This window comes from Lepidochelys kempii, chromosome 3 (assembly GCF_965140285.1).
Source record: "Lepidochelys kempii isolate rLepKem1 chromosome 3, rLepKem1.hap1, whole genome shotgun sequence".
In the NCBI taxonomy this organism is placed as follows: Eukaryota; Metazoa; Chordata; order Testudines; family Cheloniidae; genus Lepidochelys; species Lepidochelys kempii.
Genome location: NC_136382.1, coordinates 184,637,159 through 184,665,127, shown reverse-complemented (window position 1 = coordinate 184,665,127; position 27,969 = coordinate 184,637,159). Strand labels below are relative to the sequence as shown.

The 27,969-nt window shown below is 38.6% G+C and overlaps 1 protein-coding gene across 6 annotated transcripts in view; it reads left to right on the top strand.

The window, feature by feature from the left end:
- The window catches only part of PPP1R21 (protein phosphatase 1 regulatory subunit 21), a 61,743-nt gene extending 34,295 nt beyond the window's left edge, over positions 1-27,448 (top strand). For 3 of the 6 annotated variants that reach the window (XR_012158281.1, XR_012158280.2, XR_012158278.2), the window contains 12 exons: positions 441-577; positions 1,409-1,501; positions 3,976-4,103; positions 6,870-7,022; positions 8,522-8,614; positions 10,959-11,195; positions 14,937-14,972; positions 18,411-18,527; positions 19,867-19,965; positions 23,510-23,635; positions 24,187-24,346; positions 26,819-27,448. Coding sequence is in view for 1 of the 6 variants with exons in the window: in XM_073339237.2 (XP_073195338.1) it covers positions 441-577; positions 1,409-1,501; positions 3,976-4,103; positions 6,870-7,022; positions 8,522-8,614; positions 10,959-11,195; positions 14,937-14,972; positions 18,411-18,527; positions 19,867-19,965; positions 23,510-23,635; positions 26,819-26,848 (1,249 nt within the window). In the remaining 5 variants the exon portion in view is untranslated. Of the gene's footprint in view, positions 1-440; positions 578-1,408; positions 1,502-3,975; positions 4,104-6,869; positions 7,023-8,521; positions 8,615-10,958; positions 11,196-14,936; positions 14,973-18,410; positions 18,528-19,866; positions 19,966-22,212; positions 22,375-23,509; positions 23,636-24,186; positions 24,347-25,438; positions 26,766-26,818 lie in introns of those variants that run through there. The other 3 variants (XR_012158279.2, XR_012158282.2, XM_073339237.2) reach the window with 3 other exon arrangements.
- Positions 27,449-27,969: the final 521 nt, after the last annotated feature.

The window sequence follows — 27,969 nt, the reverse complement described above, 5'->3', positions numbered from 1 at the left end:
GTGAAGGCCAAAAGTATAACTGGATTCAAAAAAGAATTGGATAAGTTCATGGAGGATAGATCCATCAATGGTTGTTAGCCAAGGTGGTTAGGGATGCAATCCAGGCTCTGGATGTCCCTAAACCTCTGACTGCCAGAAGCTGGGACTGGATGAGAAGGGATGGATCACTTAATTGCCCTGTTCTGTTCATTCCCTCTGAAGCATGTAGCATTGGCCACTGTTGGAAGACAGGGTACTGGGCTAGACCATTGGTCAGACCCACTATGGCCCTTTTTATGTTCTTATAAAGAAATAAAATTCTCAGCTCCTTTTTCTTTCTCGTTGCTTCTCTGACTCAAAATTTAAACAGCAGCTGAAATGTTTATCCTGTTGATTATGAAAATTATGCATTTGTTTGGCAAGATACTCACTACTTTAAAAATAAATTAATATATTCCTAGTTTGGAAGAAGAGTGTGAATCTTCTCTTTGCACAGCTGCTTTAAGAGCCAGGAATCTGGAGCTCCACAATGATATGAAGAAGATTACTGCAGTCTTTGAGAAGTTACACGTATACATTAGTCTTATTGTCTTACCAAGTAAGTGTCCAATCTACTGGAATATAAAGGATGCTAATGCTTCCTGGTTTTGAACCAACAATATGCAAATATGAAACAAAAAAATAGGTCTTCACGGGACATAATAATGCACTGGCTAAGCTATAGGTGTTGCATGTTAAATGCTGTTTACAGAACAAAGATGAAATGGGCTATGAGCTTTTGTAGTATAATTATCATTTGTTCCTTTATGTCTTCTGTAGGCTTTTTAAGCCAGTATGAGAGCATTCAGTCTTCAATTATTAGGTCAGAACCTTCTTTCACTTCCTCATCACCACCAAAACAAACGGCTTCCCCTCTCACAAACAAAATACCTTATAAGTTTGTTTGGATTGTATCTTTCTAACTATCGTAGTATGTAAGTGAAACACAAAAAATCACTTAACCGTCAGTTTAATGCTGTAAAATAAACATTGAAATATATAGTGGCAAAGTAAAAGAAGCCGCAAATGAGGTGTAACTGATCACTGAATTGACCCTAACATTTAGAGACACAAAAAGGCTCCTGGTAAAAATAACCATTATCTTGGATACTAACAGATATTGCAACAGCTGTGTAGATTTCACACTACATATTGAATTGATTTTTTCCAAACCAAAATACTCTGGTGTAATTGCAATGTCTGAGCAAAATCTAAAAAGTTTAGACGTCTGACTTGCTTGGTTCAGTTAACAGAAGTCTTGCTTCCTCAGTGCTAAATATAAAACCTGCAAATATTTCCACCATCAAACCCTGAAAGTAATCTGGTTTCTGAATATATTTTAAATTGATCATTGAATGTAGACTTGTCAACTTTTTTCCTTGGTTTTTAGGTATAAAACCAGAAGGGCTGCTTCAGCCAAATTACAGTTCAGTATTCACACACATTGCTGCAGGTCTTCATGGATTTCATAATGTTATGAAAGGTGAGAATAAACGAGGGGTAAGCAATTTAAAATGGGCTATATCTTAATTATGTTGGATGCCTGGTTTTGAAAGTAAGGCTAAATATATCTACATCCAGTAATTTAGCTTGTAAAGGGTTACGTTAAAGGCCGAAAGACCTAAAATTAGACCACCCAACATAATTTTAGTTTGCAGGTTTGTGTACGCCTATTGAGGTGCCTCCACTGTTCTGGCTGTCGCCTTCATTCTTGTTAGTAAGCAGGGTATTAAAATAGACAATAATAATGCTCTGGGTGCTTCAGAGAGCAGGTTTCTTCTGGTTTCAGTGCTCTGCTCCTCTAATGAAACTGACATGCAGAGTGGAAGGACAGTGAAATGTACATGTTTTCTCCTATAGAATCATAGGACTGGGAAGGACCTTGAGAGGTCATCTAGTCCAGTCCCCTGTATTCATGCCAGGACTAAGCATTATCTAGACCATTCCTGACAGGTGTTTGTCTAACCTCTTTAAAATCTCCAATGATGGAGATTCCACAACCTCCCTAAGGAATTTGTTCCAGTACTTAACCACCATGACAGGAAACTTTTCCTAATGTCCAACGTAAACCTCCCTTGCTGTAATTTTAAGCCCATTTGCTTCTTGTCCTGTCCTCAGAGGTTAAGAACAATTCTTCTCCCTCCTCCTTGTAATGACCTTTTATGTACTTGAAAACTGTTATGTCCCCTCTCAGTCTCCTCTTTTCCAGACTAAACAAACCCGTTTTTTTTTCAATCTTCCCTCATAGGTCATGTTTTCTCAATCTTTAATAATTTTTGTTGCTCTTCTAATACATCCCAGAATGATGTTTGTTTTTTGGTTTTTTGCAATAGTGTTACACTGTTGACTCATATTTAGTTTCTGGTCTGCTATGGCCCCTAGATCCCTTTCTGCAGTACTCCTTCCTAGGCAGTCATTTTGTATGTGTGTGATTGATTGTTCCTTCCTAAATGGAGTACTTTGCATTTGTCCTTATTGAATTTCATCCTGTTTACTTTAGACCATTTCTCCAGTTTGTCCAGATCATTTTGAATTTTAATCCTATCCTCCAAAGCACTTGCAACCCCTCCCAGCTTGGTATTGTCCGCAGGCTTTATAAGTGTACTCTCTATGCCATTATCTAAATCATTGATGAAGATATTGAACAGAACCGGACGCAGAATTTATCCTTGTGGGACCACACTCGGTATTCCCTTCCAGAATGACTGTGAACCACTGGTAACTACTCTCTGGGAACAATTTTCCAACCAGTTTTGCATCCACCTTATAGTAGCACCATCTAGATTTGTTTATGAGAAAGACGTGCAAGATAGTATCAAAAGCTTTACTAAAGTCAAGATATTCCATGTCTATTGCTTCCCCCCCCATCCACTCCCATATGAAATGTATGTGTATGTGCATGCTCATTGTCATAAACATCCCAGCTGATGGAGAGTCTCAACCATCTGATACTGGAATTTTCCTAACAGTTTTCTCCGTGGAGGGGATGGAGCTGGGGGTTTTCTCTGAACTAGAATATGTATAATAAATGAGAAACTTGAGAGGTGCTCAGCTTTGACACTGTTCCGCTGACTTTTTCACAGAAGGTATAATTTAATGATGTATAGAAGACATCGCTATATTGTGCAAACAAACTGTATTGTATTTGACTTTTTTTATTAGTGCTAGTTGGTAACTAATCGGGGGGGATTAATTAAAATTTTTAAATGCCTTTACAAAATGCCAAACCTGTTAGAACTCTTTCTAGAACCAAGACGATTGAGATTATTGGTGCGAAAGGAAAGAAGGTAAATTTAGTTGATTTATTTTTATACTGTAACTCTAGTCAACTGTATAAATATTTTCATTCTATAATTGTCAGAGATATTTCCATTGTTCAGTCTGTTAGCAATATTTCTGCAGTTTATTACTACATACTGCAGTTCCTGTTTTTAAAGGTTGGTTCTACTGGAGATCATTAGTTCAATCGTAATTTTATTTTTGTTTTCAATACGCACTTACAAAATGGACAAATTATCATTGAAGCAATGACGGACACAATAGGTTTACTGGGCACCAGAGGATATGTTATTGAAAGAGACTAACCTGAAGATTCCTTGCTGAACAAAAATAACCACAAAGAGGAGGAGAAATTGTTGCACCATTAGGATGGTGAAAAGCTGCTGAAATGTTTTGGGTTTCATATCTATCTATCTAGTTCATAAAAAGTAGCTAGGTGTTGAAATTGGAAGAGTTTTTTCTAGCATGTATTTTTTTTCCATGGCACAGATTTGTCACAACAGTCCCTCTTTCTAGTGCTCGTGAGCTGCTGCAACCTTGAGCAATTCATTTAGGGTCAGATTTTCAGAAGTGCCCAGCATCCACTAGCTCTTAATTGATAGCAATTAAGGGTGGAGTATAGGAAAGAATATTATGTAGTATTTAGACAATTAACACAACGTAATTGTTTTCATTTAGAGATTTCCAAGCACTACAGTCAGAAAGCTGCCTTAGAATATGAGCTTCCAACAGCCACACAGAAACTTATAACAACAAATGACTGCATCTTGTCCTCAGTAGTGGCTTTAACAAGTGGAGCAGGCAAGGTAATTTGTTTCCTAGCCAAAATCTAATGGTTTCAACCTAAATTAGTGTTTAAAATCTCTCACTTTTTCTCAAAGATTTAACTCGTGTGGTATCTTGAGGTCTTTATAAAGTATGTAAAGATTAAGGCTGTCGATTAATTGCAGTTAACTCACGCGATTAATTGTGATTTTGAAAATTAATAGTGATTAATCACAGTTTTAATCGCACTGTTAAACAATAGAATGCCTATAGAAATTTATTAAATATTTTGGATGGTTTTTCTGCATTTTCATATATTGTATTCTGTACTTTAATTGAAATCAAAGTGTATATTTTTATTACAAATATTTGCACTGTAAAATGATAAACAAAGGATAGTATTTTTCAGTTCACCTCCTACAAGTACTGCAGTGCAATCTTTGTTGTGAAAGTGCAACTTACAAGTGTAGATTTTTTTTTTTTTGGTTACATAACTGCACTCAAAAACAAACAATGTAAAACTTCAGAGCTTACAAGTCCACTCAGTCCTCCTACTTGTTCAGCCAATCGCTAAGACAAACAAGTTTGTTTACATTTACAGGAGATAATGCTGCCATCATCTTATTTACAGTGTCACCCGAAAGTGATAACAGGCATTTACATAGCACTTTTGTAGCTGGCATTGCAAGGTATCTACTGTGACAAAGCTCTGTCCTTGCCTCCGTGGGTCCCGCGTTTCCTGGCAGATTTCGCTAGCCTCAGAGGCTCACTGTGACCCTCCACGTAACCCTTCTCTCTCTAGAGACAAGGGTCACAGTCTACTGAGCCATTTTCATCATAAGCCAGCGAGGGAGGTGAGGAGAAGTTATTCTTCCTTGCACAGTCTCTGTTGTCTCCCAGTCTCAGTGATTAATCAGGGGGCAAAGGTGGGTGGGCGGGGAGCCCGGGCCCACCCTCTACTCCGGGCTCCAGCCCAGGGACCCTAATAGTATCAGCTATGGTAGCTGACCAGGGAAACATGTTATGTTTCTAAAAGGGCTACTTCCCCCTCAGCAGCCCTCACTTCCTCAAGCTCCACTTCACCCTTACCTCAGGGCCTCCTTCCTTGTGCCTGATATGGTGTGTACTTCTCAGCCTCTCCAACAACGCAACTTCCTCCCACAGCTCCTGACATGCACACCCACCTGACTAACTGGGAGGCTTTTAACTAGTTTCAGCCAGCCCCTGAATGGCTTCAGGTGTCCCAATCAACCTAGCCTTCTCCCTGCCTTCTGGAAAGTTCTTAATTGGCCCCAGGTGTCTTAATTGACCTGGAGCAGCTGCCATTTCACTTATCCTGGTACCAGGGATTTGTTTAGCCTGGAGCTAATATATGTATATCCCACTACTTTTCCATAGCCATCTGGCCTTGCCCCATCACACTACGTGCTAATATGCTAAACATTTGTGTGCCCGTTCATGCTCTAGCCACCATTCCAGAGGCCGTACTTCGATGCTGATGACACTTATTAAGAAAAAAATCGGTTAATTAATTAAATTTGTGACTGAACTCCTTGGGGCAGAATTGTATGTGTGCTCTGGTTTTACTCACATTCTGCCGTATATTTCATGTTATAGCAATCTTGGTTGATGACCCAGCGCATGTTCATTTTAAGAACACTTTCACTGCAGATTTCACAAAAAGCAAAGAAGGTACCAATGTGAGATTATGAAAGATAGCTACAGCTCTTGACCCAAGGTTTAAGAATCTGAAGCCTCTTCCAAAACCTGAGGGATGAGGTATAGAGCAGGATTTCAGAAGTCTTAAAAGAGCAACGCTCCAATGCAGAAACTACAGAACCTGAACCTCCAAAAAAGAAAATCAACCTTCTGCTGGTGGCATCTGACTCAAATAATGAAATTGAACACGTCAGTCCGCACTGCTTGGGATTGTTATCAAGCAGAATCCATCATCAGCATGTCCTCTGGACTAATGGTTGAAGATGAAGATACATATGAATCTTTAGTGCATCTGGCACGTAAATATCTTGCAACGCCAGCTACAACGCCTGTTCTCACTTTCTGGTGAAATTGTAAACAAGAAACGGGCAGCATTGTCTCCTGCAAATGTAAACAAACTTGTTTGTCTGAGCAATTGGCTGAACAAGAAGTAGGACTGAGTGAATTTGCAGGCTCTAAAATTTTACATTGTTTTATTTTTGAATGCAGTTTTTTGTACATAATTCTACATTTGTAAGTTCAACTTTCATGATAGAGATTGCATTACAGTACTTGTATTAGGTGAATTGAAAAATACTATTTTTTACAGTGTGAATACTTGTAATAAAAAATAAATATAAAGTGAGCACTGTACACTTTGTATTCTGTGTAATTAAAATCAATATATTCAAAAATGTAAAAAAATCCATAATATTTAAATAAATTGTATTTTTATTGTTTAACGGTGCGATTAATTGCGATTAATTTTTTAATTGCTTGACAGTTCTTGTAAAGATCTGATATATTCTAAAATTTCTAGATCCATTTTTAAAAAGCTATTTGCATATTAGTTTGCTAATGTTGTGATACATCGCAGTACTGCCAAAGATACATACTTAATAGGGGAGCAGGCACAATAGCGAATGATCTTTGTTTAGTTCATGCCTGTGCAATATGTAAGTTTTGTAAAGCCCCTAATAAATTTGTACTTGTAATTTTACTATGAACTTCAGTTCCATGACTGTTTTCTCTTTTGAAGTAGCTCTTTTGTTGTTTCTGCCATTTTTTGTTTTTTATTTAAAGTAAAAAATCTTTCTTGACCTGTCTAGATTGCCTCATTCTTTAGCAACAACTTAGACCACTTCACTGCTTCATTGAGCTATGGGCCTAAGGGAGGGACAGAGTTCATGAGCCCTCTATCAGCTGAATGTATGCTCCAGTACAAGAAGAAAGCAGTTGCCTACATGAAATCTTTAAAGAAGGTGTGTGTGTTCAGCTAACATTTACATTCAAGGAGAGAAGGCAAAGGATAGTGTCTAATTCAGTTACCTTAGACAATAGAATCCTCTTAATCAGGATGCCATATGGAATGGACTTTCCTCCCCCATGAAACAAGAATTAATGGTTATCAGAACCATTTTAATATTACAGTAGAACCTCAGAGTTGCAAACTCCAGCGTTATGAACTGGCCAATCTCATTTGGAACTGGAAGTACACAACTGAGCAGCATCAGAGACCAAAAATAATAAAAAAGCAAATACAATACACTACTGTGTTAAACATAAACTGCTAAAAAAATAAAATAAAGGGAAAGCATTTTTCTTCTGCATAGTAAAGTTTCAAAGCTGTATTAAGTCAATGTTCAGTTGTAAACTTTTGAAAGAACAACCATAATGTTTTGTTCAGAGTTACGAACATTTCAGAGTTACGAACAACCTCCATTCCCAAGGTGTTCGTAACGCTGAGATTCTACTGTAATGCTGTTGTCTGATGGGTGCGGGTGGCAGACCACCCTGGGTGGAGAGCAAGTTCTGATCTTAACTGTTTGCCCAGTTTCACCAGTAGGATCAGCTGCAAGACTCCTTACAATGTGTATGACACAATGTGTACCAGCAGGAGAGTGGGGTGGGGGGAGGTATTTTTTCATGCTTTGTGTGTATAAAAAGATCTTCTACACTTTCCACAGTATGCATCCGATGAAGTGAGCTGTAGCTCACGAAAGCTTATGCTCAAATAAATGCGTTAGTCTCTAAGGTGCCACAAGTACTCCTTTTCTTTTTGCAAATAATGAACCCTGCTAAACAAAAAGATTCAAGTACCATTGAATCTCCCAAAAAAGCTTACATTGATTCCTTGGGGGATGTCCCAGTTAAGCAGACTTCAGACATGTCCTAAGTGGCATGTGTACTGTACTAATCATCTTGCCTTCCTTGGAGACCCAAGTGGTTTGTATTAGCAGATAGGGAAACCAAATGAAAGAAATTTTAAACATGCGAAGCAGAACTCTTCACCTTGTTTTTAGCAAGGTGGGGGGATTTGATAGCTGCTTTCAACTACCTGAAAGGGGGTTCCAAAGAGGAGGGATCTATCCTATTCTCAGTGGTCTCAGATGATAGAACAAGGAGTAACAGTCTCAAGTTCCAGTGGAGGTGGTTTAGGTTGGGTATTAAGAAAAGCTTTTTCACTAGGAGGGTGATGAAGCACTGGAATGGGTTACCTAGGGAGGTGGTGGAATCTCCTTCCTTGGAGGTTTTTAAGGTCAGGCTTGACAAAGCCCTGGCTGGGATAATTTAGTTGGGGATTGGTCCTGCTTTGAGTAGGGGGTTGGACTAGATGACCTCCTGAGGTCCCTTCCAACCCTGATATTCTGTGATGATTCTAAGGACAGTGGGGAGGCAGAGAGGAGGAGAACAAAAAAAGAACATGGAAAATATATAACCTGATTTACTGTGAAAGTTTTTGCTGTTTCTTTGGCTATAGCCCTGTTCGGATTCAGTGCCTTATGAAGAGGCTTTGGCCAATCGCAGAGTTCTTCTGAGTTCCACAGAAAGTAGAGAAGGTCTTGCACAGCAGGTATTCTTGTATATATGTTGACAAATATGTGTTTGCACACTGTTTTTATTAGAAAAAAGTGTTATGTCTAAAGGTCACACAGACTAACTCAAATTAGTACGTTATAAATACATCTAAAATTTCATTTTTTTTATCTGTAAACACTAACAGATTATACTTCACCATTTCTGTAATTAGTTGCAAGCTGATGTATAAAATCTGTTCTTATTAGGGAGAACTTGTCTTGAGCCTTCTTCATTTGAATGTCTAGTTCACATTCCTGTAGTAGGAAGACAGTCGTAACCTCTTAGTAAAGAGAATTCTGGAATTATAGATGTGGGATGGAAAAGGGAATTTGATTTGGTTTGAGCCTAGCACAAACTACAAAGATGGAAACTTGTGCCTGGTCACTAAAATGAAGTTTGCGTGCGCTTCTGAGAAGGAAGAACTGATGAGACAACCTAATTACTTATCACCCACCTGAAGTTACATTTTTAATTAGAATGTTGTCATTGCACCACCAAATACTGAAACCCATTTGACAAAGTAAATAAAGAGCTGTACAATACTTTGATTCAGGATGAGTACCTTATTCCTCAGAATGATACGCTGCAGTGTTATGCAAGAAATTATCAGAGGGGTTGTTACTTGATAAAACAAATGTCCCTCCTCAGTTTGAGACTTCAGATTGGATTGTAGATTTCCCATTTGTTCACTTTACAGTGAACAGTAGGTTTCTGTATTACGGCCAAACAGTATCCAGAAAGAGTGGAGTTTTCTTTCCCATAACACAATACTTTAGGATAGGCCACTTCAACGGCAGCATTATGCTAATTTTCCATTGTAAACATGAGATCAGATTATTTTTTACAGAATACTTAATTTGGCAAGAAACGCAAAATGTATGCAATTTCGTCTAGTATGTGTTTAGCATTTCCTGTTCAATTTGGTCATTTCTTGCTCTCTGTTTTTTAAATAAATGATATTTTGGACATTGTACTATTTCTCATAACTTTACTTTCCAGTCAACTGTGTCCTCCTTCAGTTCACAAATGTGTGTTTAGCTCTTATTCTCAGATGTATGGTGTGTTTGATCTGGCATTACCATTCTTACTGTATTCCTGCATTCAGGAGGTAAGATTATGTAAAAGTATATTTATCTGCAGGGATTCTTAATTCCATCTACTATTTGATTACTTGGAATTTAAAATATGCATTCTATGCATCTTAAATGGTCACTAGCAGGAAAAAATGAATTATGAAGTGTCATAGAGGATCTGTAAGCTGGGAGAAGCTCTGGGGCAAGAGGAAGCTAAACAAAGTTTAATTTGTTCTCTTGAGATCCATATGCTGAGTATATGTCAAACTTTAGGGATTAGGTAGTGGCTAAGTTTGGATAGACTGGGGCCAAGCTAAAGCAGAGGCTAACCACATTAGATCAACAGTTCTCAAACTGTGGGTCAGGACCCCAAAGTGGGTCGCGACCCCATTTTAATGGAGTTGCCATGGCTGGTGTTACACTTGCTGGGGCTGAAGCCCTAGGTGGCAGGGCTCAGGTTTTGGTTTCAGCCCTTGAAGGCGAGGCTCAGGTTACAGTCCCCATTCCCCAGGGCTGAACCCCTTGGGGTACAGCTTTGGCCCCCTGGCCTGGGGCACCGGGGCTCAGGCAGGCTCAGGCTTCAGTCCCCACTCCTGCGGTCTTGTAGTAATTTTTGTTGTCAGAAGGGGGTCGTGGTGCAATGAAGTTTGAGAACACCTGCTCTAGATATTAACTACCTGATCAGTTCAGAGAAATCTGTGGGTTGTTAATGAGCTTTTAACAAATGGAAAAGATCTTGTTTAGAGTGTACTAGGGAAGAGGCGTTTAAATGAAATGTATGTGGAATTTTCCAAGACTAAATATTTTTCTATGGCTCTTGAGGGATTGCAGCCCATAAATTTAATTTGTATTTTGTTTATTGCCTTTATTTTTGCAATATTTGTTATCAGCTCGCAAATCTTAAAGCTGTGAAATGGCTGGCTGGAGCCAGGCATGCTGCTGTTCAAATTTCCACACACAGTTCTTCTAATCCTGACCTACAACTACTCTGCTATTCTAGCCCTGGATCCCCCTTAATAGAAGATTGCCAATTGTGCCAAATATTGTGATGTGAACATTTATCCAGTAGGGACCAGTTGAAACAATTAAACACATTCTACTTGTGACCTAAGCATATTAAACCTAAAACTTTGGGCCTTTAGGCATTAACCTGCTGTACCATCTAATCTCATTCGTTTACTTAGACCATATGTCTTCAGGTAATTCTTAATTTAATTCCCAACACTTCACATTCTACAGTTCAAACACTGTTAACTTTTCCTTAAGGTCCAGCAAAGTTTGGAGAAGATTGCAAAACTGGAGCAGGAAAAGGAACATTGGATGCTTGAGGCCCAGCTAGCCAAAATTAAGTTAGAGAAAGAAAACCAAAAGCTAAAGAGCTCACTTAGTGGACAGTTGATTGAGCCTATGCCAGAAAATTCTGTTCTGCTGAATGCAGCTGAACAAGAGAAGGAAGAAGCCATAAAAAAGACTTCAAGGGAGCCTGTTAAAAGAATGAGTCTGGTAAGTGACTTTTTCCTCAGATCCTTTTATTTCTCAGTGTGTGGTAATGTTTGATCAATGGAACAATATCATTGGAGGTTTTAATTATGAAATCATCTAAATTAAATTTAAAGCAGTTTTGAGTCCAAATCAAGTTGACAGGTGATGTCTCCTGCAGAGTGGAGACCTTAGTGATTGTTTTTTGTATTTTTGGTTTTTTTAGACACACCTGTCTTGTTCTGCAACTTCATTAATATTACTTACAGGTCCACAAAAGTCACATTGGCAGGAGATGTAAAGAACTGACTTTGTATACTTTTGATTCTGATTTTTAGAGAGCTGATATCCTGCAACAGGTAACTTACTTAGAGTTGTCCTGAAATATTTACATTTCTCTTACAGACAATATTTTTAGACTACTTAAGCATAGTTGGAAGATACAAATGCTGCTTAACCTGTAATATATCAAATTCATGATCTGCTAATAAATTGTAACTAGGATAGCTTCCTTGAACTGATGATGTATATTTGTTATATTGAATAACGTGGATCTGTGATTACTTATAACAGAATTAACTTTCTTTGCTTTTGGCGTGTCCTGTTGTTCAGTGTCGGTGGCTCGTGTTCTTTATCTCCAAGCATTCTTGTCAAGTGTCTTCCAAGCTGAAATTAACCTTTCTCATGTTCTCCTTCAGTGTCTTGAGCCACCTTTTTCTAAGTCTTCCTTGTGGTCTTTGTCCCATAACTACTAGCTGTTGTACTCTCTGGCAAACATCTCACATGATATAGCTATCTCAGTCAATACTCCCTGACCTTTTCCACAATGGTGGCTACCTGCATCACTGCTTGTACCATTTTATTGCGTACCCTATCAGCTCTTGTCTTGCTCTGCGTCCATCTGAGTATTCTCATTTGGCAGTGTAAAGTAGTTTTTCTCTTCCTCATTGGCCAGCATTCTGACCCATGCTTCAGGGCTGGCCTAATCATAATCTTATACGCTTTGGCCTTTAATTTACTTACAAAATTCCTACTGCAGAGAATTCCTGTCAACTTGGTCCATTTATACCAAGCACTCTTCATGTGGCTTCCAACATCTGCATCCACATTCCTATCATGGCCCAACACTGAACTGGGGTATTTAAATTATATATATAATAAAAGATCTCTTCCTTTAGTCAGGAAGTGATTTGATCTGGTACTTGTTGGCACCGCTTCTCTATGTAATTAAGTCTCCCTCTCTCTTGACAATCAGGCCATGGATTCTGGCTAAACCTAAGGTGTCCTCAGCAGCTTCATTTGTGGTTCCAAAGCCTCATCCTCTGTGATGGTTGTCATAGCCTTCACTATGTTCTCCCCCATGTCTGTTGAGATCTGCTCCGATAATCAAATACTCAGCTTGTGGTATTTCATTTATTTGGTCCATCTTGATCTGGAATTCCTCCTTTTCCTCAATCATAAAACTGACCTGTGGCACACATCCACATATAACATTAAATATTTATTCTAACTTTTATTAGCTGGTCACTCTTCCTTTCGACCCTCTCCATTTTGTCTCTTGGATACAAGCAATGTGCACTCTTCTTCTTTTCAGTGTCTCAGCTTCTTCTCTTGATTTCACATTCCTTATTCCCGCATCTAAAGAAGCCATATGTAAATCTTGGGCTCGCTTCTTTAGCCCCGTGAGCCCAGAATGCTGTAGCCTTTTCCCATTTTCCACAGCCGTTGGGCAAAGTGGTTGCATGCTACTTCTGGGGGATGCCCTAGCATTTTACTGATATACTACTTACTTGAAGATGAAGACCCATAAAGCATGTGTGATAAGTAGGCTTGGCAGAATTCCGGGGTTTTTTTTAAATATAATTTATAAGATCAGTTGACTTTCTTTAAACCATTTTTATCAATTTAAATTCAGTTGTGGGAAATTGAAGGGTGTCATGATGGGATGGAAAATTTATTTAATGACAGTTTGAGGTTCAAAAAGTTAAAACTTGATGACCTTTAAAACACACATTTTGACATGTGACGCTGACAATAAGTAAATGTGTATATATTCCAGGCACAGTTTTGTTTGGCCTGTAGCTTCTGGGAACATTTCTGTGAGCCTTCTAGTTTCTTTAAAGGTGTGTCATTGGCTCTAGAAGTTCCATCTTTATCTTTGCCAGAAAGAACCTTTCCTACGTAGCTGGGTTAGCATGGGTTAAAGAAGATGTTTAAAAGCAGAAAGTAACAATTAGGAACATCCTCTGGAATCTGATATGGAGGCCTGGTGCATCTTTATTGGGACAGAACTATGGGGAAAGCAACAAGAGAACAACCTCCAAGATGCTAGGGCTCTGCAAAATAGAAGAGAGGACAAACAAGTAGGCTTAAAAGTTACCCTAAAAAAAGTTAAGCAGATGCATGCTCTGTGTTGTGCCCAAATGGAAGAAGCTCTGCATTCATTACTTTTCCATAGCTGTCTCCAAGTTTCACTGGTTTTCCCTGTCCTTCAGCCTTATCAGTGTAAAGTATGTTCCTAAACTGCATTTGCACCCTAGAATAAGCCTATCTGTGCTCATGCCAGCTTTTGAACACTTAGCTCAGTGGTAAAGGGGAACAGTTTAGAAATACTCATTTCTGCAATGTTTAACTCTCGTCATTAGGAAACAGTAGCTGACAATTGAAATAATTGCTATTGGAGAGTTGGGTGATAAATATTCATCAATAGACTTCTTCATTTCATTTTCACCACCTACCTACCACAGCAGTCTCATCCAGCATGTCAGCCTTGTTAACAGTAGAAATAACAAATTTAACAAATTTCCACTTTACAGTTGTGGACAGACTCAGTCATGGATACAACACAGAAGCAGACTGAAGTGAAAAAGGAAACCTAGAATTTTGTGTGCTGCAGAGGAAAACGTGGTTTCATGTTACTTTAAAAATGGTTGTATATGGAGTACTTAGTGAGTAGGAAGAAGAGAAACTACTTCCAAGATGAAGTAATTATGAAACCAGATGTTGGTCCAATAAAAGACTTCACCCACCTTGTCTCGCTAATACCCTGGGTCCGGGACAGTTACAACTACACTGCATACAACAAATTGCATTGGCAGTTTGTTTGAATGAGAGAGATCACAGAAAAAAATATATTAATAGGAGTTCTAAGAAATTCAAGATGGACTTCATTGTCACCTAAAGAAGGCGCTAAGGAAGTATCTTAGTACAGTGGAACTTGATTTGTCTATTTCTTGCAATAAATTGTGAGAGATAATCACTCTCTCAGTGATAATCAGTCTCACTAGTAGTATTGGCTAATGTTAGGTGGGATCATTCTTCGCTTGATCCTTGGTCTGTGTAAAGGAAAATTAAAAAAATTCATTAGTTCCTTGGCTAGTCAGCAGCTAGCTTCATAACTCTGCACAAGGTTTCCATAAGTATTTGGTTTAGCCTTTATCTATACTGAAGGGAAAAATCCTTAAGTATCCTGGATACTGTAACTATTTGTAAATTCTCACTGTGAAATATTAGTAAATACTGTGCATCTAGTACTCTGGTATAATTTAATTAGAAAATTTTACTTCTAAAAAGTTAGTTTAGTGTTGCACCCTCACGAATTGCTCATGTATGAGCAAAGTCTCATAACTTGTAGCAGTCTTTGAGATTTTAAATTTAAAAAATTTAATCACCTTATTGCTTTTCTTTATAACTAGGTGTCAAAGTGACCTAGTGGAGTGGAGTCTTGTTTTACAGTTGAGTTTTTTATTTTCTCCCTTGTTCTAGATTGGAATGTTGACCATGACTACTGACAACGAAGAGGTACTTTATGACTGTTTATTACATATAATGATATGTAATAAAGATTTATACTATGTATAATTCAGAAAGTACTAAAACTTGTGCATAACCAAGTTACTCTGTCAGTTACTTGGAGACCCCTGGAGTAATTTAGTACAATGTGGTAAGAATGAATTCTTGCGCAATAACTTTTCCCTAAGACTATCTGAAACTCATCATTTCCAATTGGTAAGGCTAAGATTTAGTCATGGGTATTTTTTAGTAAAAGTCATGGACAATAAACAAAAATTCATGGCCTGGTGTTCTGTCCATAACTAAATCTTGGCTATTCTGGGAGGCTCTGTGGGGAGAGGGAGCAGCTCTGGGGTGCACGCTGGTGCCAGGGTGTGTGTGTGCGCACATGCGTGTGTTTGGGGTGCCTGCTGGTGCTTGGGGCAGGGGGGCAGGGTGTCAGCGGCCCTGGAATGCCGCTGGTGGTGGGGGACGAGTGGCCCAGGACCACTGCTGTTACTGGGGGGCCCGGTGCGGCTGGCCTCAGGGCCACCCAAGGTGCTCAGGCAGCCCTGCGGTCAGGCACACCAGCAGCCTGCAGAAGTCGGAGATCCCAGAAAGTCACAGAATCCGTGACCTCCGTGACAGGGAGGGAGGGATAGCTCAGTGGTTTGAGCATTGGCCTGCTAAACCCAGGGTTGTGAGTTCAATCCTTGAGGGGGCCATTTAGAGATCTGGGGCAAAAATTGGGGATTGGTCCTGCTTTGAGCAGGGGGTTGGACTAGATGACCTCCTGAGGTCCCTTCCAATCCTGATATTCTGTGATTCTGTGACAGACTTGCAGCCTTACCTATTGGTGGTAATCCATGCTTCATTCTCCAATTTGATCTAACTCTGACAATAGCTTATGGCTCTGGTTTTATTCAACAGACGTGTTCAGATAAGGAATTAAACAAGATGTGAGCTACACTCTCAAATTATCAAGTTCTCTGTAGCTTTAGAAAGCGTAGCTCTGTATTCATGTACTTCAGTGACATGAGCTGGATTCCAAACCTCAGATTGATTAATAATCAAAGGAGGGTTGAAGCAGCAAAAAACCACACATTTATAGGCCTCTCCTAACTCCTTCCCTTTCCTTTCTCCTTTGTCTTTCAGTCCAATTTATGGGGAATTTGCCTGGATAACCTCTTCCTTACTGCTCTAGTATGCATTTTAAGTGCCCTAAAAATATACTATTCTTTATTTCAACAGGTGATTAGACCAAATAAAACATGACTGGCAGTCACACCAAATGTTATGTTTTAGTGGTACTAAAGAAGTAAAGTTAGCATTTCTTATCACAGCATGAACATTGGGCTAAGATGAAATGTTTTCCCCTCTCTGTGATCCTTCAGAGAGCAATTCCGTTGACATGAAATGTAAGAAGAAAAGGCGTACTTGTGGCACCTTAGAGACTAACAAATGTATTTGAGCATAAGCTTTCATGAGCTACAGCTCACTTCATCAGATGCATTCAGTGGAAAATACAGAGGGGAAATTTATATACATAGAGAACATGAAACAATGGGTGTTACCATGCACACTGTACAGAGAGTGATCACTTAAGGTGAGCTATTACCAGCAGGAGAGCGGGAGGGGGACGGGGGACCTTTTGTAGTTATAATCAAGGTGGGCCATTTCCAGCAGTTGCCGTCTGGGGAACAGTGGGGGGGAAGGAGGGGGGGTAAATAAACATGGGGAAATAGTTTTACTTTGTGTAATGACCCATCCACTCCCAGTCTCTATTCAAGCCTAAGTTAATTGTATCCAGTTTGCTAATTCAAATTCAGCAGTCTCTTGTTGGAGTCTGTTTTTGAAGTTTTTTTGTTGAAGAATTGCAACTTTTAGGTCTGTAATCGAGTGACCAGAGAGATTGAAGTGTTCTCCGACTGGTTTTTGAATGTTATAATTCTTGACGTCTGATTTGTGTCCATTTATTTTTTTACATAGAGACTATCCAGTTTGACCAATGTACATGTCAGAGGGGCATTGCTGGCACATGATGGCATATATCACATTGGTAGATGTGCAGGTGAACGAGCCTCTGATAGTGGCGCTGATGTGATTAGGCCCTATGATGGTGTCCCCTGAATACATATGCGGACACAGTTATCAACGGGCTTTGTTGCAAGGATATGTATTCAGGGGACACCATCATAGGGCCTAATCACATCAGCCACACGATCAGAGGCTCGTTCACCTGCACATCTACCAATGTGATATGTGCCTAATATCTCTATTAGGCTTGAATAGAGACTGGGAGTGGATGGGTCATTACACAAAGTAAAACTATTTCCCCATGTTTATTTCTCCCCCCCCCCCCCCACTGTTCCCCAGATGTCAACTGCTGGAAATGGCCCACCTTGATTATAACTATAAAAGGTCCTTCCCCACCCCCACCCCCCCGCCAGTTCTCCTGCTGGTAATAGCTCATCTTAAGTGATCACTTTCGTTATAGTGTATATGGTAACACCCATTGTTTCATGTTCTCTATGTATATAAATCTCCCCACTGTTTTTTTCCACTGAATGCATCCGATGAAGTGAGCTGTAGCTCACGAAAGCTCATGCTCAAATAAATTTGTTAATCTCTAAGGTGCCACAAGTACTCCTTTTCTTTTTGCGAATACAGACTAACACGGCTGCTACTCTGAAACATGAACTGTAAGGTTACTGTAAAAGCTGTTGGAAGATGAGATGGGGTTTAAGTGCAGTGAGTGTTTCTTTATAAAAGACATATTAAGCCATTAGACTTAGCTGTATAAGAATTCTTCAAAATAAGTCTCTGTCTAGTGTGAACCTCAAAACTTAAATGAAAGAGGGTGCAAATGTAGTATGACAGTTGCCCCAAGCTGGTAATTCATTGTAGTCTACAGGAAAGTGTGGCATTTCTGCAAAAATTTAAAGTCTGATTTCTTTAATCAAACTTCTGAAAATGCACATGCAGTTTTGAAAATGTGGCTCCTAATGTCCATGGGCTGCTAATGTCCTGGCCATCTTTGAGAATTCCATCTTTGCTGGAGAATCCAAGATGATAATTGTGTGGTGAGAAGGGGACAGTAGGTAGTCCTCAAGGATTTGCATCCTCACTAGAAATCCTTTAATGTAAATTGTCTGTTGTATATTCTACTCATTGCTCAACTCTCTACATAAAATATAACCTTGAGTTTTAGCATTGTTTTTCAGAAGACTCAAGTTAGTAGTGTTGCACAATATCTGATAAGACTGCTTTTATTTTATAAATGTGTCTGCTCTAAGAAGTGGCAAGCTCAATCAAATTTTACATGCTTTATATATAGTCTATCCGATTTGGACAACTTGCCACTTAGAAAAAAAACTTTTTCCTGTATAAAGATCTAGGTTATGGCTTTAGTTCTAGTAAAGATAAAGTCATGTTAATTGTTTGATCACATGAGCTCTCACTCTTCAGGCTCTAGATGATAAGTCCCGTGAAGACTTGATAAAAAATCACTATATGGCAAGGATAGTCGAACTTACGTCTCTCCTACAGCTGGCTGACAGCAAGTCAGTACATTTTCATGCTGAGGTGAGTATCCAGTCAATCTTCTGTACTGAAAAGTCACTCCTTTCTGAACTTTCTATAGATCAATGTTGGGAACGGCAGACTCCTACCAAAACACCATGGACAATCTATCCGATAATTTGTTCCTGCAGTTTGGTTGGTTTTGGGGTAGTATTCATAAAAGGCTGTATTTGCTGTGTGTTGCATCAGTTTCTTAATTTTTAATAATTGCTCACTTGTTAATCAGTTGCATTTGGTAATAAGAAAGCACATTGGTTTTAAGTCGCCTAGATATAGGTTGTTGTTATACACCTGTTTTATTGCTGGTTTAGCTACCAAACTATATAGAATTGAATTTAAGTCCTTGCCTTAATGCCAGGTGGGGCAGGGGGAGATACTGAGACTTGGGCAGGAGAGGAGAGAAGCTGGCTCCAGGCTGGGAAGGAGATTACTGAGGTTCCTACCTGGGCCTTATCCAGCCCCTCTGGGTCCCACTCCCCAACCCAATCCCTGCACTGCAGCAGCTGCTCCCTGTTCCCCAGCCCAATCCTGGTCCCCGCAGTGGCCGCTCTAGCCCCTCTGGGTCCCGTTTTGACACGCCTTCCTACTTGGCATGTACGAGTTAACTCAATATTTCTATTGCAGGGGTGCTAGCCCCTGCATGCTGTTCCACTGCCCTGGCTTAATGTGACAAACTACAGTAATTTCAAAGAATTTAGCAATTTGATAATGAAGTACTAGAACTAACCTCTCACCTAAAAATTGCAGAATGTTGTACAATTTGGCTTGCTTGACTTCTTTGCAAGCTGAGAACTGTTTTCAAGCATTTGTTGCATTTAATTTTAGAATCCGATAAATGCTCCTCAGTAGGATGAGCAATTTTGCCAGAAACACCTGCAGAACATGCCCCATGTTTGGTTAGATTTGCTTTGTCAGCTTTAATGTGCACAACTGTTATTGGCATGGCAGATAATGAGATAATGTGAAAGAACCATCCTTCCACACTGACATTTAAACAATATGTGCATGTGCATGGCATCTTGAGATCTCATTCGTTTTTCTTTTTATATTTTCTTCAAACAAAATTAATAGATCCTTCTGATCTCAGATATTCTTTTCTACCAATAGTGCTAAAATGTAAGGTGCTTGTCTATAAAATAAATAAAACCTGAAACTTTAGTTTTTTATAACGTTAAATTAGTGTTTAGCTTGTGAAGTTTTGTATAAAAGCTTATTTCTGTAAACCAAAAACTTTACATTTTGAAAGGCCCAAACATTTAGATTTTAAAAAACCCTGCCTCAAATAATTTGCTATGTACAATACTCTCCTGACTAACTGATTTATTTTTGTTTTCTTTGATAGTGCCGAGCGCTTGCCAAAAGATTATCATTAGCTGAGAAGTCTAAGGAATCACTAATGGAGGAGATGAAATTAGCTAGTCAAAGCATCAGTAGATTACAGGCAAGTGAAATGTTAGCTAAGCAATTTGATGGACACACTCCATAAGATAGTTGTGGGTGGAAAAACATAAAACCCAATGTACGTCCCATGCTAAGTGTGAAAACTGTCATGGCATGCGAGTAGAATTGCAGACCAAACCCACTAATGCACATGTTTAAAATTATAAAAGATTGAGTATTAAATGGGGTATATCTATTCTAAAAAATAGAGAAAATACTTAGAGTAACTGAGATACCATTTTAATGTAAACATATCTCGTGCAAATATTGTCCCTTTTACCCTTTATTATCCTTGTTTGTTTTTTGCTTCCAAAACTATGGTTAAATCCCAGCTGCTTGGCTGGGGGCAAAACATTATAATGTATATGCATCTACTGTCCCTTCTCTCCTCTTGCCACACTGCATTTTAATAGGCTGGCTGAAGAGGAGAAATTGACAGGGCTCTTGCTCAATGAGCGCTTTAAAATAGAAAAGTCAATTTCACTTCATACAAGAACTTAGCTAGCAGAGAGGCTGTGAATATATGTAACTGCGTCTCACACTTTCCCAGTAAAACCCAGAATCATAAATGTACATTGGGGCATCCTCCCTAGCAGCTGGGATTTTTAAGACTATTTCAGCCTTTACTTTTTTTTTTCCCCTGGAAGACTGATGGTGTGTTATTATAAAACCCACATGGCAACTTAATAAAATAAGTAATTTTTAACCATGGTTATCAGACTGTGGACGTGTCAGTTTTAGTTCCTTGAAAAACTGCTCTGCGAAAATGCACCGCGCACCATTTGCACTTAAAATCCAGAGAACTGAACCAAGATAGTTGAGAGAATGAGAAAAGAGAAAATTGTAAATACATAAGTAAACAGGAACTTAGAGAGGTTTAACTTTCTGACCCCCCTCTATATTCAGTGAGTTCAAACCAGTGCTAACTGTAATGAGAAGATGATTCTTTACTTTTTAAACAAACCAACATTTTTGGCTTGGAAAAGTTTGAGGAAGGAAGCTATTTTTCCATATGAGTGGCAGTTGCCACTGTGTAGTATTCCTTCTGGCTTTGAACCATCTCATTTAATTTCTCCTTCACATCATCATAGTCCTCTTTATCATTGGGTAAGTTGGGAGGCTTCTTAATTGAAATGTGGAATGTAAAATGAATCCCATAATTCCCTTTTTAGATACTTCATCAGTAAACTCACAATTTTACTAAAAAGCAGCTTTGTGATTGAGACCATCTAGTAATATAGAACCATGAAAGGGGGTGACAGTTTGTCAGGGTTGCCAATGCAGGACGCACATACCCATGACTCAAGAGATGGTCAGGACCTATTCAGTAGTGCAATGTGAGGCCTTTGCATTGAACAATGTAACCACGCTTTTCAATACAAGTATTAAAGATAAATGAATTATCTATGAAACATTTTAATTCTTTAAATCCCTTGAATTTGTACTGAGAGCACAGTAAGTAGCCATCACTTAAAACAGTGGTTCTCAACCAGAGGTATGTGTCATACCCCTTAGGGTACTCAGAGGTCTTCCTAGGATTACATCATCTCATCTAGATATTTGCCTAGTTTTACAACAGGCTACATAAAAATCACTAGCGAAGGCAGTACAAACTAACACTTCATACAGACAATGACTTGTATATAGAGCAGTATAAACTATACATTGAGATGTAAGTACACTATTTATATTCCAATTTATTTATTTTGTAATTACATACTAAAAATAAGAAAGTAAGCAATTTTTCAGTGTGTTCTGTGATGCTTTTTTGTATTTTTGTCTGATTTTTGTAAGCAAGTAATTTTTAAATGGGTGTAACTTGGGGGATACGCAAGACAACTCAGACTCCTGAATGGGGTTCAGTAGTCTGGAAAGGTTGAGAGCAACTGATTTAAAATAATAATAAGCACGTGGCTGTTATCAGGCTTTCAGTTAATGATGACAATACTGGAGTAGAAGAATAGGCTCTCTAACATTTGTGGTTACCCTAGGAAATACTTCATGCCACCTTGTTCCCAGTCCTAATATTGACATTCCTAAAGTCATTAGGCCATAGCTATAATTTTTTTTAAATGCACCTTGTTCTATAAGTAATGCACATCTTATTCTCTCAAACTTGCAAAGGTGACTTTGCACATGTTTTATGATAGTGACGCCTATGAAAAAATACTTTCTTTTAGCTTTTTGAATGTCACTTTATATGCCTCTATCACATCTGAAATATAAAAATATCTTTCGTGTATTTCAGATTGATGTCAAACTGATGATGTACATCTGAAACAGCCTTACATTGATCTTTGGCATTCACTGCAGCAAGATAAGATTTTTAAATAAAATTCCATTTGACTTAGTGCAGTCCTCATTTACTACTACTTGAAGATTACATCACATATAAAAGGAGAACAATATGGTAATATTGTCAACTAGCTGCCCATTTAGTGTTCTTTGGCATATGGCTAGTGGACTGCCATTTTGCCATCCATTGGAGTAATGATTACAATGGTAGACTTTTATTAGTAGCTGTTAAAGTACTTGACTTCTGATGCAAAACTTTTTTAAATTGCTAGTACTATGCCTAATCTCCGTAAACAAGACCAGTAGGATAGAAATTATCCACAAATTCTCCAGTGACTTAATGAATCACTGTATGATTTCAAGGTATTAATGATGTGACATGATTGTGCAGCCCAGACTCCCATACAGATAGTTCCCTTGAATTCAGTGAGCATTCTCAGCATGAGAGAGGATATGGTCCTGCAGTCCTTAATCTTTAACTGTTACTTTTCTTACGTATTCAGATACCATACTGAAGACTCTGTATATACAGATATTTAATATTACTGTCCTTCAGGGCCCAGTTCTATCTTCCCATGTTCTTAATGGAGGTTTTGGATCACCTATTTGCGTTTATTAGGATTTCTATGCATGGTATATTTTCAAGACCAGGATTTATGTAGTGTTTATCTGAACTCTTTTCATTGTGAAGTTCTTGTAAGATGAAATTTGACCATTTCTCTGGTGGTGGCAAATAGACATAATTATAAAACTGAATTTCTTCTAAAACAGTGCACCCTCAGTACATATCTGTAAAGATCCATATACCTCCCCAAAAAACCTCACACAAACTATTCATCCACAGTTATCTAACAAATTGTTGTTTTTTTAAAAAGTATACTGGCTGGCGCACAGTTATTTTTAAACATATAGTCCTGAATGTTAAGCAGAACTTGATAAATAAAAACAATTGCACCTGGGCTGGAAACTGGGTTTTAGCCTCAGTGATTTTTGTCCCATGTTGTTAAACCCTTAGTTAGATGATCTATAAAATAGTGTAATAAAATAAGTTGTGGGGGAGAGATAAGAAAACTACCGAGACTTTTTTCCATTTAAAATTTTGCATAGTTGCTTTTCTCCATAAAGAAATTGCTTAAGCGCACACGTTTGGTCAACCTAGCAGCTTTGTTGGACAACTTACATGTCTGCATGAGCAATATGCTACTGTAATATTGGGCAAAGCTGAAAGCTACTGTTCATTCACTCCACAGGATGAGTTGACAACCACCAAAAGAAGCTATGAAGATCAGCTAAGTATGATGAGTGACCATCTATGCAGTATGAATGAAACCTTATCTAAACAAAGGGAAGAAATTGATACACTAAAAATGAGTAAGGTAAGTTACCAAGTGTTGTATTTTACTTTGGGCATGGTCTGCAGCCTGGGTTTCTGCAGGCTGCAGTGATATAAGCAGTAGCAAGTAGAGTGTGAAGTTACTAGCTCATTTTTATTCTGAGCCACTTGACATGAAAACCTCAAGCCCTATCCCTACTGATCCAGGTGAGTGAGAGTTTTAGAACCTAACTTGGAATCTGGAAATGACTGGTAGTTATAAACTATGTCGTTCCCTGCACTCTTAACTGTAGAGAGCTTATTACATCTTCCCCACACCAGATTAGGCTTCCAAAGGGGACTTCTTATAAGAGCAGTACCATTTTTCAGCTACCTAAAAATAAAACATACTGTTAAAAAAAAATGCACATGGAGGGATGATCAGGAAGGTGGAGGAGATCAGAGAGTCACACTGTAAGCATTCATTTGGGATATTCTTTATGGTCACTCCTCCATAGTTACAATATATTGTGTTAAAATTGCTATTCTTTCTCTCATCCCAATGATCCAGTTGAAAAGTTAACTGCTCTTGTTTCTCATTGTTTTCACACATAGAATCATAGAAGATTAGGGTTGGAAGAGACCTCAGGAGGTCATCTAATCCAGCCCCCTGCTCAAAGCAGAACCAACACCACCAACTAAATCATTCCAGCCAGGGCTTTGTGAAGCCGGGCCTTAAAAACCTCCAAGGATGGACATTCCACCACCTCCCTAGGTAACCTATTCCAGTGCTTCACCACCCTCCTAGTGAAATAGTGTTTCCTAATATCCAACCTAGACTAGGTAACCTATTCCAGTGCTTCACCACCCTCCTAGTGAAATAGTGTTTCCTAATATCCAACCTAGACCTCCCCCACTGCAACTTGAGGCAATTGCTCCTTGTTCGGTCATCTGCCACCACTGAGAACAGCCAAGCTCCATCCTCTTTGGAACCCCTCTTCAAGTAGTTGAAGGCTGCCATCAAATCCCTTGCCTCACTCTTCTCTTCTGCAGACTAAACAAGCCCAGTTCCCTCAGCCTCTCCTTTTAAGTCATGTGCCCCAGCCCCCTGATCATTTTTGTTGCCCTCCGCTGGACTCTCTCCAATTTGTCCACATCCTTTCTGTAATGGGGGGCCCAAAACTGGATGCAGTACTCCAGATATGGCTTCACCAGTGCCAAATAGAGGGGAATAATCACTTCCCTCGATCTGCTGGCAGTGCTCCTACTAATGCAGCCCAATATGCCGTTAGCCTTCTTGGCAACAAGGGCACACTGCTGATTCATATCTAGCTTCTCGTCCACTGTAATCCCCAGGTCCTTTTCTGCAGAATTGCTCCTTAGCCAGTCAGTCCCCAGCCTGTAGCGGTGCACGGGATTCTTCTGTTCTCAGTGTAGGATTCTGCATTTGTCCTTATTGAACCTCATCAGATTTCTTTTGGCCCAATCCTCCAATTTCTCTAGGTCACTCTAGACCCTATCCCTACCCTCCAGCATATCTACCTCTCCCCCCAGCTTAGTATCATCTGCAAACTTGCTGCGGGTGCAATCCATCCCATCATCCAGATCATTAATAAAGATGTTGAAGAAAACCGGCCCGAGGACCAACCCCTGGGGTACTCTGCTTGATACCGGCTGCCAGCTAGACATCAAGCCGTTGATCACTGCCCATTGAGCCTGACAATCTAGCCAGCTTTCTATCCGCCTTATAGTCCATTCATCCAATCCATACTACTTTAACTTGCTGGCAAGAATACTGTGGGAGACTTATCAAAAGCTTTGCTAAAGTCAAGGTATATCATGTCCACCGCTTTCCTCATATCCACAGGACCAATTATCTCATCATAGGAGGCAATCAGGTTGGTCAGGCATGACTTGCCCTTGCCCATGTTGACTGTTCCTGATTACCTTCCTCTCCTCCAAGTGCTTCAAAATGGATTCCTTGAGGACCTGCTCCGTGATTTTTTTCGGGGAGAGAGATGAGGCTGACCGGTCTGTAGTCTAAATACCAGAAAGTGAGATTTTAATCCATTTCAATCTAAAACAAAAATAAAATTTAGTCTGCTGAGCAAAAAGTACAAAACAGATCTAAAATGAACTTAAGCTATTTTAATTTATCTAAGATCTCACTGTTAATACAGGTAAATCTGTTTTAAATATAAATTGTAACAATAGTGTCCCTTTAACAATGTTACTTTAACAGGATCTGAAGTCATAATACCATCATAATACAGAAGCACAAGGATGCCCTCTTGGTTGTCTCTCCTTTCGTGGAGACTATTTGTGCCATTTTATAACTTTAAAAAATCCCTGTGGAAAATAGTCACTGCACAAATGCTGTAATTTGCTTATTAAAATAACAATGTCTGAAACATTTGAAAAGTAAAGAACACCCTCCTTCCCCCATAACCATAGGTCCTCAAGCAGTAACTTGACAATTTCACTTAAAATGAGGCCCTTTTAAATATGGAAGCATGCCAAAGTGAAAGTTATACATTTGGGGAGGGTTTTGTTTCCCAGTCAAAGCAGCAAGAAATAACAAAGCATCAAACTCTGTGCCAACATTTAACCAGTTCTGCTTAAAACAATTAATTAAATTATGAACTCCTGCAAATAGACATGCATTTTGAAATTACTGACATCCTATTAATGGAAAATGATACATTTAGAACTCTTCTCCAGACTGTGCTGTAAATATCCTGTTTAAAACCAGCTAAAATATGATAAGGTCGCTGTTTTCTTAAGAAAAATTGATACAAAATAATTCCCAGTATTTATTCCTTTGGATAATTATCCTGTACGGTTTTTATTAGAAACAAGTACCATTTACTGGTAAAAACTCACTTGCCTTCACAGCATTTGAATAATGGTATAATCCTGAGAACATGGACACAATTCCAGTGCCTTTCTTCTAGCTTTTAATTAGAATAAAATATTTGTGGTTTTGATGACTATGAAAGCTGTAATCCTTTCTTCCCTCAGTTATAACAAGTGTAATGGGAATTTATAGAGTAGATACAAAATTTTAAATACAGAAGCTTTCTTTTCTTCTTTCTCTTTGAAATTTAATGACTTTTTTTCTCCTATGTTTCATTTTCTTTTGTAATGTTTTCTCTGTATAGGTAGTGATTTAGGCATCAGATTTGCTCCTGTTTGTTATTTTCATATGAATTATGTTCTCCCGTGCATTATTTGTTTTTCACTACAGGGAAATTCCAGAAAGAACAAAAGTCGGTAGTTTACGGTCAATCAACTGTCTTTCGGATGTTGCTACTGCTACACAGAATTGCAGATGCTGAAAATTCAATGTCACCCTCTTGAGCTAGCTCTTAAAAGGAAACAGAGATGGTTTTGACCTAGTAATAAGTCATTTGGTGCCATATATGAATTTGACACGTTTAGAACTTGTAACCAGTAAAACAGACAAAATTTAATGTTGACAGTTAAAACAAAGAATTTTCACTCCATGATTAACTTGCATCAGAATTCCCTTAGGTTGTTTTTACTGTGCACTTTTTGAAATTAGATTTTAATGTAATCTAATAAAGTTTATGTATATTTTCAAATTCAAAATATGGGTTAAACTTGGTATCCGTGCGGAAGTGTGTTTCTGGATAAAATGTTTAAACTGTCAGCATTCATACATGCCATTCTTTGCTGTTCTTTTAAAAAAAAAAAAAAAAAAGTATCCAGATTGATTTGAAAATGTAACGTTTCTGGCCATGCAAGGTGTGCATTTTGTGTAAATTTATTGTTACCTCCTGTTCTCATATCTTCTGAATTAGTTGGGATGGTTGCTTAGGGAAGCTGATGTCAATAAACTCAAACTTAAAGTGAACTGGCTCAGTCTTGTTTGGGGTATATGCAATATTGGAAACTTCAGTTTCTCGTACTTGGATTTTGAACTCGAGAGGACAAGTAGCTCAATCAAGAAGTGCTCATGAAACTGCATTAAAGACTTGTTGGGGAATTTTGTTTGTATTTTAAAATGTGCTGGTATAAAAATTTGCTTGTAAAATCTAGAGCAAAAAATGAGCATAAAATGTTGTAAAGGAACAAAGATTTTTTTTGTTAAAGTCCTGTGTCTCAGCAATGTAACAGCTCACAAAGTAGGCTGATCTACTACTCTCTAGAAGTTATTAATCATAGATGACTTAAAAACTGAATTTGCAAAGTAGTTAAAACATTTTATGGTATTATGAAGAAGTTTCCCTAATGGACTGACTTTTAAAAAAATATCTGCTTTATACTTGTTTACTCATAATTGTAATTTATTTAGGAAGCCTGTAAATCTCTCATAAGATTTTCAGCACAGTCTAATACCACAGAGGTGGGCATGAAACGATTTTCCCATCCCTC